At 42.0% G+C, this 12,988-nt stretch overlaps 1 protein-coding gene across 3 annotated transcripts in view; it reads left to right on the top strand.

The window, feature by feature from the left end:
• The window catches only part of CTNNBIP1 (catenin beta interacting protein 1), a 32,142-nt gene extending 21,335 nt beyond the window's left edge, over nucleotides 1-10,807 (top strand). For all 3 annotated transcript variants that reach the window (XM_068158356.1, XM_068158358.1, XM_068158359.1), the window contains one exon: nucleotides 10,665-10,807. In XM_068158356.1, the coding sequence (XP_068014457.1) occupies nucleotides 10,665-10,723 (59 nt within the window). In that variant the 3' untranslated portion in view covers nucleotides 10,724-10,807. The remainder of the gene's footprint in view (nucleotides 1-10,664) is intronic.
• The last annotated feature ends 2,181 nt before the right edge of the window (nucleotides 10,808-12,988 follow it).

Here is a 12,988-nt window from a genome sequence, read left to right as displayed (position 1 = left end):
TGAAGTAGGTACAAAAGCAATTTGTTATGCATAGGATAATTTAGTTGTATGACTTCAAATAAAATGGAATCATCTGCCAACATCTCTTGTTTTTCACCTTTGCAGCAATCTGGAAGTGCAGTGTTGCATTTCAGCAGAAAGTGTAACAATAGGAGAAATGTTTCTCATTGCATTTCTTCAATTTACATAATGTAATTAATTCCCAGACAGAGGTAGTAAACATGAAATAAGTTTACAAATCTGCTTTGGTTTGTTTAGATTCCCATTAAGGGGATGAAGTAATGCTGCTTTTGTGAGCTCTCTGCAGAGGTCTTGGTAAACAATTGTGTGGCCCTACTCTGAATCTACTAATCCTTTCTGAACCTGAATGTTTGTTTCTGAATTCCCCCTGCCCCCTCTTCTTAGACCTTCTGTCAGATCACAATGTTCAATTAGGTTTTCTAGGGAAATTGTAAGACTTGGATTCCAAAAAGAACTGAGCTGAAATTTAATATAGATGTAAGACAGTTAGCAAACCATTAGAAACACAACCTGCACAGACTTGTTCTTCGGTTTTAAACTTGTGTGTTCATTCCTCACATAGCTGGGGAAAGGATGGAGATAGATAACCTTGTGTATTCTGCTTCAGAGTTTTCTGCCAATCTAAAGTGAACATGATCTGGTTTCTCATCAAACCCTGAGGTAGACACATTCAGTTAAGACTTTGTTGCAGTTGGGATTTTTCACTATTACAGAATCACAGAATGGTTTGGGTTGGAAGGACCCTCCAAAGGCTAGCTAGTCCAACCAGCAGTCAACAGGGATATCCTCCACTAGATCAGGTTGCTCAGAGCCTTGTCGAGCCTGGCCTTGGATATCTACAGGAATGAGGCCTCAACCACCTCTGTGGGCAACCTGTTCCAGTGTTCCACCACCCTCATACTGCAGAGCTTGTTCCTCACATCCAATCTAGATCTCTTCTAGTTTCAAACCATTGCCCACCATCTCATCACTTCAGGCCTTTGGAAACAGTCCCTCTGCAGCTTTCTTCTACCTCCTTTCAGGTACTGGGAGGCCACTCTTAGGTGTCCCCGGAGTCTTCTCCAGGCTGAACACCCCCACCTTGTAGCAGGGATGCTCCAGCCCCCAAGCATTTTTGCAGCCCTCCACAATGACAATTTATGCTGAAGGAATTAATTTTAATTAAGCTGATAGTCTGACTATTAAGATTTTTCTTGATAAGGGGAAAAAAGAAGGAAAATATTTAACTATTTAGAGAAGTAGGAAAGGATGTTAGTTCTTTTTGTATTCAGATATGCCAGCTCTCCACATTAGGTAAAGATTAATATGAAGAACAAATGAGAATGAGGAAACCTAGCCAAATACTTTTTCCTTCGGTGAAAAAGGATTAGGAAAGTACTGGAATCAGGGCACAAACTGTCCAGTGTCCGATTTGCCGCCTTGAGGGAGATTGCAGCTCCACTAGATGGCGCTATCCTGCGCTGAGAAACCCCATCCCAGAGCCAAGCACTGCGCTAATCCATGTCTTGTGTTCTGCAAGATTGCTTCAAGGTATTTTCTTCCCTGCTTTTCTGCTGTTTTCATCTGGAGGATTTTTTTTCCTCCTTCCCTTTATGCAGCTTAGTTTACTCACCCCCTAAAAGGGGTGTTATTTAACGAGTAACTTAAGAAGAGTTAGTATGTTAGTGGATTTCACAGTCTTTTTTTCCCAATAGTAGGACAGATTGCTCTCAGCCCAACTTGTCCCAGACCTATCTTTAGAGGCTTTTTGCTCAGCAGGCACAGGAAAGGCAAAAAGCTGATTTCACACCCCCATTTTGTTCCAAAGAAGGCAGTGACGTTCTTAGCCTTAGCACTTTAAAAGCTTTGTTACAGACCTGCACTATTTTGCTTGTCACTTAAAAATGCTGTAGTCTGGCTGCACAATTACAGGAAGGTTCTTTGGGTTTTTGGGTTTTTTTTGAGAACAGCATAAAGAGTGTATGGTCTGGAGTTTTGTGAGTGTGTATCACAGTCTCTGTTACATTTGTTATGCTTTCCTTTGCTGTGCATCTGTGAAGTGCTGTCTTAGAGCAGCTGGCTGGTGGCTGACAGTAATTACCTGAGGTAGGACTGTTGAGCTTAGCGCTGTATGGCTTCTGATAAAGATCTGTCTGCTTCTTTGTGAGCCTGTTTGTTTGACCACAGGGAGTCACTGCAACCTATGTGTCCACTATATATTTGCAGCAGTGTGACAGTGCAGTGAAGGAAGAAGTTTGTACTTCTCCCTGTGGAATTGTAGTGCTTGTGCTGTAAACCTTCAGTGAGCTGCTATTAATGATAGCTCTAACATGTAGAGTTTCTCCCTGACACTCTCCTTGCTGTCTTAGGGTTCAGTAATAGAAGTTAATTGCCAGTTTTGGTCAAGAAGCATCTTGGAGTGCCTCTGTGATTTTTAAGCAGGCCTGAAGTCGGAGTCCCCTTTGGTTTGTACTGATTTTTCCAGAAAAGGGGGAAGTGAAACTCTTCATCTTTTTAGTTCCCTCCTTTCTTTTGAAGGGAACTCATCAGTTCAGGTGTACAAAACCACTGTGTGTTAGGGTTGTTGGCAGAGTTGCTTACATTAAAACACCTTAAAACTTGAAGCATTAGTGTTGAAGTGGATCAAGATCCTGACAGCATCCTCAGAGTTACTCTGAATTACTGATGATCTTTGTGTAAGTCAGTAATAATGACACATGTCCAGAGCTCTCTAATGTGCTGTGGCAGATACCTGATTGAAACACAACTTCTTAGTGTGTTCTAAACTCTTTACATCCATAACCAGAACATATCTTAGGCCAATAGATCTGGGAAGGGATCTTGTATGACCAGAACATGTACTGCAGTCTTAAAATAGTCTTTTTGTTGGGTTTGTTGGTTTTGTTTTTAATTCCAGATGTATTTGTTGGGTTTTTTTCAGTGTATTCCAGAATCTCAGGAAATGCTTAGTCCCTCACTGTGTTGACTTCTAGAGGTGCTGTTTCCCCAGCATGGGCTGCTGCCCCCCAAGAGCAAGGATGTTCAGGCAGTTCAGGTGGCCTGTTCATAGCCTGCTGTTTTTGCTAATACCTGAGCCTACTGACCTGTTGTCTTTTCTCTTGTGTTGCATCCATGACAGGGAGCATATATGCAGTACTAAAAAGACTTTGTTATCCATTGGAAGGTGAACCATTAGCAGACGGGATGAGATCTCAGTAATCCAGGAAAGCCTGAACAAAGCCTGGAACATTTCATACTTGCATTTAGTAGTAATTAAGAGACTAAATACTGAAGTCATGCTCACATTTTTGTAATAACCATTTTCAATCACTGCTGTTGTTAACACCTAGATGAAAGTGCAAAACAGAGGGCATTTTTTTCTTTACTCAAGGAGCTTTTTCTGCTGATGGCTGTGGGTTGTCTGTTGCTTTGTTTTTATGGCTCCAAGAATAACTGAGGAACCCAAAGGCATCTTTTTTTAACCAGTGTATGTGCTAGAGAGTGGATGTGATCATGAGCTGTTTTGAGATATTAGCATATTGGTTGTCTTTGCATTGCAGCAAGAACCAAAACGGCTCAGACTCATTAGGTTTCTCCAGCTTGAAGTGATGAAATCAAGACTGTCTCCCATATTTTTAATAAAAGCAAAATGCCTCTCAGGAAGTTAGATGCACAGAAGCATCTCCTTCATAAAACCTCTATTTCTTGTTGCCCAGTTACTTACATTTCTAAATGGTAGGGTAGCACTTGGCTTCCTTAAGTAGCTGCTCTGGCAGATCTGTAAATGGAAGCTGTGCAGCTAGTAAGTATGATACGTGAATTATACTAAGACCTTGGTGATTACAGCTCTGTTGTTCCTATAGCAACAGGAGTGTCGTGCTGCTTCTTGAAGAAAGCTGGTCCCTTGGGAAGGGCAAAGCAGTGATGCAAGTACATGCCTGAGCTAGGTTAGACACATTCTCTGGATGGTACAGCATTAAAAATTAACCCAGGCTGCTTGTGGAGTTAGGAGGGGGACCATGTTCATCAAATACCAGATAGTGGTGGAGGAATGGAGATAGAGCTCTTGTCAGTGTAGTTTTATTCTTTTGAACCCAATGCTTGTTTTAATGGGCTCCTCCTCTCAGCAGTGCATGCTGTATTTTTGGAATGCCAGACTAGGATACACATACTGGAGATTGCAGAGGAGAGGTGATGCTTAGAAGGTATTTGCTGGAAGGCAATTGAAATGTGTGTATACAAAGATCTGTTAATATGGCAGCCTTCAGATATCCTTGACAGGCTTAACCTTCTGATCTCTAAAAGCTTTTTGGGTTTAATTAATTTTGCAGGTGAAAGATGTTGGCAGATACAAACATCAGTTGGATGTATCTGTTCAAAGAGCCCTTGGAAATAGCAGCTGTTAGATTCATCTCTTAACATCCTCCTTTGTGTTAAGGTAGTGTGGTTTTATCCAGCTTGTACCCTCCTGGCCTGATGTGAGTGTAGCTGAGTACTTGCTGTGGGAAGCATTCACTGAAGTCAGGACCCTAATGGTCAGATGTTCTTAGATTTAGGTGAACTGATCAGCAGCTGCACTTGCTGAGCTCAGTGGCTGTCTACAGCCTTCACTGCTGCACTGTGAGGTCGTTTGACCTTCAGATCGTTGTAGCTTGCCAAGACTGAAATCCAAGTGGAGTAGAAGAATTACTAAATTCTGCAGTCCAAACAACTGCAGTTGGAACATAACTGCAGCAGGAGTTTGTAGAAAGTTGGTAGAGTAAGACTGTCACAATTGCTTTTTGAGACGGGGCATAGGCCTGAGAGTTAGTTATTGAACATCTCTGCTTTGAAGGAAGAGAGACCTGGAGCTATGTAGTCTTGAGAAAGCTGAGAGGGGATCTAATTAATGTCTATAAATATCTGAGGGGTGGGTGCCAAGATGAAGGTGCCAGGCTCTTTTCTGTGATGCCCAGTGACAGGACAAGGAACAACAGGTACAAGCTGAAACACAAAGAAGTTTCTCCTCATGTTGAGGTGGAAATTCTTAACTGTGAGGGTGATGAAGCACTGGAACAGGCTGTCCAGAAAGGTTGTGGAATCTCCTTCTCTGGAGACTTTCCAAACCCACCTGGATGTGTTCCTGTGTGTCCTGCCATAGGTGATCCTACTTTGGCAGGAGGATTGGACTAGATGATCTCTGGAGGTCCCTTCCAATCCCTAACATTCTGTGGTTATTAATTTCTAGGAGAGATGAGGATGGGAGAATGTAAGGCAGAAGGAGTGGGAGAAGTATTTGCATGTCTGAAAGTCTGTGGCAATTAAGCTTTGCTCCTGAAGGAAGAGGAATATTTAATTGGGTATAGGTGCGTCTCTATTTATAGAGTGTAGAAATGTGCTGTGGAGAGAGCAGTTGTATGCCTAGATTGTAGAAGGTCAGGTGTAAGTGTGCCTTTTTCATTGTTCTATCCATTAATTACTGGAAGTGCAAAGCTCAGTGAAGGATGTGCTAAAAGTAGATGTGGTTCACCGTCCTATTGTCTTACTCACAGGCTGCTGGCAATGTGTGGCTTAACTTTGTAACCTGCACTCTGCTTTTCCAATTTTCCTCTACTGGATTAGAAAGAAAACATCCGTCGTGGGAGCCAAGTGGGACTGCACCAGCAGCTCTATTCACTACTACTTTAATCCTTGCTTTCCTTTCATGGCACAGAAACCCCTGCTCTGTTCTCTGGAAATGTTTGTGTTTGTCCATGAGCACAGGCGGCTGTGGAATTGCTTAATGAGCAGACTTGTTAGATTGGTTTCATTTAGCTCTGAATGGTTTGGGTTGTAAGACTGGGCTTGAACACAACCTTCTTTTTGCTGGGAAGTGTGGATGATTTTTCTGGACAAATGTCACCCTGGGTTTTTTTTGCTGCAGGGCATCTTCAGAAATCCTCATGCTCTGTAAGTGGCTTCTGGAAGGCTGAATGCACTGATGAGAGGATCCCTTTCATTGAATGTCCCTGCCCATGGTGGGGGGATTTGAACTAGATGATCTTTAAGGTCCCTTCCAACCCAGACTATTCTGAGATTTGCATACTGTGCTCTTACCCTTCCTTAAGTTTCATAGTTTCATTCAGGGTTGGAAGGGACCACAAGGATCATCTAGTTCCAACCCCCCTGCCACGGGCAGGGACACCCCACACTAGATCAGGCTGGCCAGAGCCTCATCCAGCCTGCTCTTAAACACCCCCTGGGACGGGTTGAGCAGGGAAATTTTCCAGTCTGATTTTAGACCATTGAAATGCTCAGCTAAAACCAGTAGGACTTGCTGCCCGTCAGGAGGTTGTGGCATGGTGATATTCTAACTCCTCAACTTACAAGCAGAATGTATCTTCCCTTCTTGCAAGTCCGCTGAACAAACTGGTTCTGGATCTGGGAAATACTATTGCCTGTTATGTCTCAGTCAAGAGTCATAGTGCTCATGAAATGCTGAAAAAAACCCAATCTGTTTCTTTTGTTAGTGAATAGAAAATAAGCCACGATGTGCAACACACAAGGGTAGTGATAGTGTGTTGAAACCAACTGGGCTGGCATTGTCTGGGAACCACTGGGTTTTGTGTCAAGTAGATAGCTCTGCTCACGCTAGCTTTAGATTTAATAGCCTGCAAGAACTTTGTCTGCTGTTGTTTGGACAAAGGATGTCTTCCTCTTTGTATTGATCCATCACTTCACTGAGGATAAAATTTGATCTTTAATGTGGGAGTAAAATAAATCAGCGTGGGCTGGAGTCTTGACTGCAAGCTGTTGTTCTGTTGGGTGTTGTGCCCTCCGGTTACCCACCCACTTAGGTGGTATTATCTTTCTATTTGGTAGATCAAATTGTCTTTTTAAAGGCAATTGCCTGGGATTCATGCAAATGCTAGGGTGCCTGTAATTCCTGCAAACAGAACCATTGATGGTTCTACCAAACAGCAAGGAACTGAGGGGAGAGCAGCAAATCCACTGTTGTGAATTCTTGTTTAATAATGTACTTCAAGACAGAAATATCTCACTCACTTGTTCTCTTTGGGTTTTTTCCTTCCTTTCTAACACTAATAGCTAAGCCTCTTTTGCTCCCTCTGCTCCTCACTGCTGTTCTGTTTGTTCCTGTCTGTTGTTTTGCTGCTCTCTGGTGTTTGGCAGAACTTTTTAACTTTGTATTGCCATCAGATTTCATTAGTGTGTGCCTGCTTCTCTGTTCCAGGATCATTTATGAAAGCATTCAGTAAAACTGGTGCAAAGGCCAACCACTGAGTAAGTGCAGTTGTAATCTTTCAAACACAATTCATAATCTTCCCTTAAAGCATTCTTTACCCACCTTGCTTCTGGTACTGGTTATCCATCTTCATTTCAAAAGGACCGTGTGGGAAACAAGTATCAGAAAGTGCTAAAGAACATCAGAGAAGGAGCATGCTTTTTGATGGTGTTGTGATAAAAACCCCATATGCACTTTGTTCCTGAATTCAGGTACCTTTAAAACTGCAGTGAGCATAACGATACTGGGAAGACAAGAGTACTGCACACTTGAGGATCCTGTTCAATTTGGCTGTGAAAGACTGAAACCTTGAATTCTAGATCCATTCTCCATTTCTGTTTGATTTCTTGCTTCAAACTGCGCATAACTCATGACACTGTAGATGTTCAAGCAGTTTGCACTCTATTCCTCATCATCCTTTTGAGTTTTTCCTCCATTAGAACACTGGGTTGAAATGTGGCACGTGCTGTTTTCGTGTTGCATTGACAAGCTGTGTTTCTTATAGCCCCTTCTCATTTCCTATTCAAAGTCCAGGCAAATGTCAAGTTATCAGAAGTTCTTATTGACAGTGGCAGTGGTATTGAACCTGTGCCAGGTAAGCCTAGGAAATGAGGCGAGGAGCTGGCTGAGTGTGAACCCGCTCCTCGGCGTGACAGCTCTGACTGCAAAAGCTGAGCTGAACTGCAGAGCTCCCGGCGTCCTCTGTGCCCAAAGCTATTTCTGCTCATCATGTGCTTTAAAGGGCTGTGTGCTCTGCACAGGAACACTGCTGAGAGCTGGAATCGTTTGGGACAGGCAGGAATATTGACCTCTATGTTTATGGGTTGCTTGACTATCTGGAATGAAATTTCCTTTCCTGCATAAAACCTTTTGAGATGCTTGTAAGAAGATTGTAAATTTGTTTTGTGCTTAGACTGTTGAAAGGGGAGACCCCAGGAAAACAATCAACATCTGTTGAGTAATCCAGCTCATCTCTTGTGCTGATGTGACGTCATCTGTGATTTTGTGGTTGCTAGGCTACTCCAGCTGCTCTGGACTTGCCTAGCAAAGCCTCCTCGACTGCAAAGGGAGATGAGTGTAAAATACAGGTTGTGCATACGTGCTCTTGGTTTCTTACTGCTTCTCAGTGTCGTTACTCCCCCCTCTTTTTAGCACAGAAATGTTTTCCAGGATCTTTGCAAATAAAATCCTTCATTTCATGGAGGCTAGGAGGTCTTCATGTATTAAAAAAAAAACCCATAACAACTTGGCAACTTGTCAATTCAGAGCTGCATCCTGGTGCTATATATCATTTATGTTTGCATCGAGGAAAAAAGCAGTTTGCGGAGGAGATGAAAAGGGAGATGACTGCAGGGCTTCTGGGTGTTGGCAAGAGGGTGCATCAGAGCAGTTTTTGATGTAGTTCTAGAAGATTGGTGTCCTACATATGGAAAACAAACTACTGCTTGGCCCTTAATATTTCCTCCTTTGAGCACATACAACAAATAAATGAAGGGTATAAAAATAAATGTAGTTGCATTTCATGAGCGTTGATTCAGTTCTTAAGGTTCTTAGCAGGAGGAATTCACAGCTTCCTCGTCTCTTTTTTGCCACTTGTTCTTCTATATTGCAACTAAAGAGCAAATTGGATAACTGAGAAATGGAATTTATCTGACTGTAACAGATGGGGAATTTTTATTAGTCCTCTGTCTTTTACCCTACATGCAGATGTACAGGCAGAAGTTGCTTGGGGCACAAAGCTGAAATCTGCTTCTTGATGTGCTTCAAGTAAAAGGCTGGAGAATTTGTACTTGCTGAGGCTCCATCCAAGTTGAATTTGGACTTGAGACTCCTGTAAGAGAATTCTTTAGAGCTCCTCAGTTACCTGAATGAGACAGGCAGTTAGTGTTGCTTTTGACATTTCCTGCATGATTGTGTTATTCTTCAACAGAAACTTGGGGGGGGAATAAAAAGGAAACAAACAAACAACTTACTAAGTGAAATTCTCCCAGGTAGGCCAAATTAATGACCAGAATGGTCACTGGGAGTCATCTGTTGCACTTGAACACTTGGGACCATTTGAATAGAGGAAATAATTTTCTGGGAATTACGTAGTGACTGGAGGATTCACCATGATTCCAGATCAGTTAGAGAAATGCTGTTAGAGGATCCACAGATGAAAGAAAGCTTTTATTTTTATCTGGCTTTCCTGGAGATCAGATTTTTACCAGAAATGAAAGATATTGTGCTTAGCCCTTCAGGGCTGTTTTCCAGTTCCTGTCTAGACTGGAAGTGCTGATTTAAGCCACTGCTTTGACACCACTGTATGATGTCTTTGTGTCTCTCTGTTGTCCTGAAGACGTTTTTCTGTGGGTGTTTCTTAGGCCATGCTGTATAGATAGGAAGTCCAGTGAGCGGTTTTTTTCCTGAAGATCTCAAGGTGCCTTTTTGAAGGATGAGAGCTTAGCATGGAGTATTTTTTTCAAGCCTTTATCAGAGCAGATTCTCAAGCCATTCAAGTTGTTCTACCATAAATGCCCACTCAAGTTTGCAAAGACTTGGAGATTAATTATAGGCAGGTAATTAACATCTTTCTGTGCTTAAGGGACACAAATTTTGAGAGCAGTTCTCCACAGCTCAATTGGCGGGGGGGGAGGGGGGAAATCCAGTAACTGAGAATTCCAGAATTCTTCTGGAAAAGATTTCTTCAGGCTAGGGATAAAAGCTTTATTTAGCTCTATCTGTTCCCTGGGCAAATGGAAGCCTTCAGTTTGAAGGAAAACATTGCACTTCCATTAGAGAATGGAACATTTTCAAGACATGTTAGTTTATGAAGGGTGTTCAAGTGATTTTCAGTGGGGGGAAAAAGGCAAGAACCTTTCAGCTGGTCTGTTAAACCAATTTTTATTCTTAAAAGCAAAGAGTAATGAATATTTAGATGTAAAGATACAGCAAAGAACATCTAAATGTCACTTTAAAAGGCCAGTGCAATGCAAAGGGCAGCACAAGTTTCACTGAACATTGGAGTTTCTCGTACTTCAGAGAAGCTCCATAACTGTCTTATGCAGTGCCAGCATTTGTGGAGGCAGGGGGGAAGATTATCTCTACATGCCTGTGGTGACAATCCTATGATTTATTTTTCTTAAGTCCTGCTTGTTAGAAATATGTGAAAGCAAGGGACTCTTGGTTTTATTTAAAACCCAAGTGGTTTCCTTAGGCTTGCAAAAGAATGCTCTTGAAATGTTTAGGCCGCTTCAAGTTCCAGTCCCAGACAAGTAAGAAAACATCTTCCTCTTTCTGCTCTTTTTCCTTTCCTGTTGATTTTATAGGTGTGTAGAATGATGGTTTGGGTGCTGCATTTATCCAGTGTCCTTCAAAGCAAGTAATCATGGCACATGTTTTCCACTATCCATTGTTCTTACAGGTGCTGAGGATGTTGTGATGGCATTTTCCAGATCAGAGACAGAAGACAGAAGGCAGTAACTACAGAACACCTGAACATGACAGAAGTGGAGAGGACAGTGAGACTCCTGAAGCTATAGGAGGATGGCTGAGCATTAATAAGTTCCTTTGCCCACCCTAATTGTTTCTTGGTATCCTTTCTCCTTTGTCATTTAGTTTCCCTTTGCCCAATCCTCAGAATGAATTTCACAGCCATCTATTCCTGTAAGTTTTTGGTACTCAGCTGGGCTGTGTTAGTTAAGGACAGACCTAAAGGTGTATTTTTGATTGGCTCCAGGCTGTGGTTGGCTAAAGGAAGACAAGTTTTCCAAACTTGACCAATGAAAACCTTTTATCTTGCATTTTATTTTGTATTTTAAAGAAAATCTCTTGACATCCTACTTCTCAAGAAGCTTTTCATGCAGTGGTGCTTATTTAGGTCAAACTTGTGAATTTGAAGAGGGTTTGATTTGGCTGCATAGAACTGGAAGCAACTTGTGGTTGGTTGACAATGCAAATGCTTTCTCTTCAGTTGGCTTGCAGGTATTTACTGACTTCCACATTTTCATGGCAGAAAGCTGATGTTTTGGTGCATAGGTTATTTCTTTATACTTACTGACCTGGGACAGGGGAAAGACAAATGTGCTTTGCAATATTTATTACATCTACACACATATAAACGCTTGCTTTTGGGGGATTGTTTTGGGTTTTTTGATTGGCTCTGAAGTCATGTTTTTGATTTCCTATTGGCTGCAGTGTGTCTGATGCAATCAGTTTTTCCATTCTCATCTGCTCTGTGGCCTCAAGCTCTTTTGGGAGCATGTGTCGAAAGCAGATTTAGTTCAATAAGTCTACCTGGTTTAGCTGGCACATGGAGATCCCCAGGGGTTCTGTGCTGCTCTGTGGGCCCCACTGTGAGCTCCTGGGAGACCCAGCTGTTCAGGTGGCTTCTCTTTTTTGCTTCTGACAGAGGAGCTGTAGATATATTTGCAGGAATTGCAAGAATGAGATCTATGGCTGTGACATAAATTTGCCAAACTTATATAAAGAATATGTGAACTTGTTTGAAAGACTACATAGAGTTCCACTTTAACCCTTTAATTGCTGCACAAGACTAGCTCTCACATAAGGAAAAATTAATGGTCATTAACTTAAATCAAACTTGCACTGGGCTTTAATAAACTTAAGGTTCTAGTCACTTGAAAAGCTGTATGTGGTTTGGCTCCCTGCAACTCCTTGAGACAGAATTTATCTGGATCCTAAGATACTACCATTTTCTTCAGGCCCTGTTTCAAGAGGCAGTAGTACTGCACTGAGGTGTCCAGTAGTGACACACTGAGGTGTTTTTCTCTCTCTCTCTCTCACACACAGAGGCAAAACCACACACAGATTTACAGACTGAAAAACCTGCAGTGAAATTCCCAGAGTGCACTGACTGTTCTGGAATCTGCACATTACATTTCTATCACTGCTGCCTATATCCTAGCACTTCGTTTTCTCTCATGTGTGCAGATCATTTTTACAATACTTCTAGGTTTTCCTGTGGGTTGCACTGACTTTCAGATGTTTCAAACTCTTATTAAAGCAGAACTGCATTCACCCACTCCTGGTTCCTTTTCATGTGGTTGTTAGTTATTTGAAGTAACTCTTGCACAATCTGACTGTGACAACGTGACCATTTTTGTGGTGAGAAATGATGACAGGATGCTGTTATGGGCTCAAAATGGGGGAGAAGCTTGAGAAAAACCATGGAATGCATGTACAAGGAAGAATGGACTTGTGAGCACGAGGAGGGATGTGATCTTGAGCAAATAAATACTGTGTCTTAAGAACAACTCTGCATCTGTTTGTGAAAAAGATCCTTTTGATTCAATTGCAGCTTTGTACAGTTCAACGTGAAAGACAAACTTTTACCCCTGTTTGTTGGGACCACATAAGAAAATTTCTTCATTAAAATAAACCAGGAAGGAGCACAAAGAATTTGTTACATTTTGACTTAGCTGCCTAAGAGGCACTTGAACTTTGGTGCAAAGGGGAGCAGCCCTTAAAGGGTTAATTGGATGGGATAGGTGTGTTTCTGGCTGCATTGAAGGGACTGGATTGTGGTGGCCTGTCATTGTCAAGCTAACATGCATCCTCCATGTGTATCTATGGCATTTCTGAGCTGTTAAGTCTTTACAAGGAGAAAAGTGAAGTGTTGTGGTTTAATCTTTTCACTAAAAATGTAACTGTTGGGGGGGGGGGGAGAAATACAGTTTTTAATAGCTACCCTGGTTTCTTATTGATTTATTACACTGTTAAAGCACC

This window comes from Melanerpes formicivorus, unplaced genomic scaffold (genome assembly GCF_026170545.1).
Source record: "Melanerpes formicivorus ecotype bairdi unplaced genomic scaffold, bMelFor1.0.p_v2 SCAF_39, whole genome shotgun sequence".
NCBI lineage: Eukaryota > Metazoa > Chordata > Aves > Piciformes > Picidae > Melanerpes > Melanerpes formicivorus.
The sequence above is the reverse complement of the archived record's forward strand: the minus strand, read 5'-3'. Positions and strand labels throughout refer to the sequence as shown.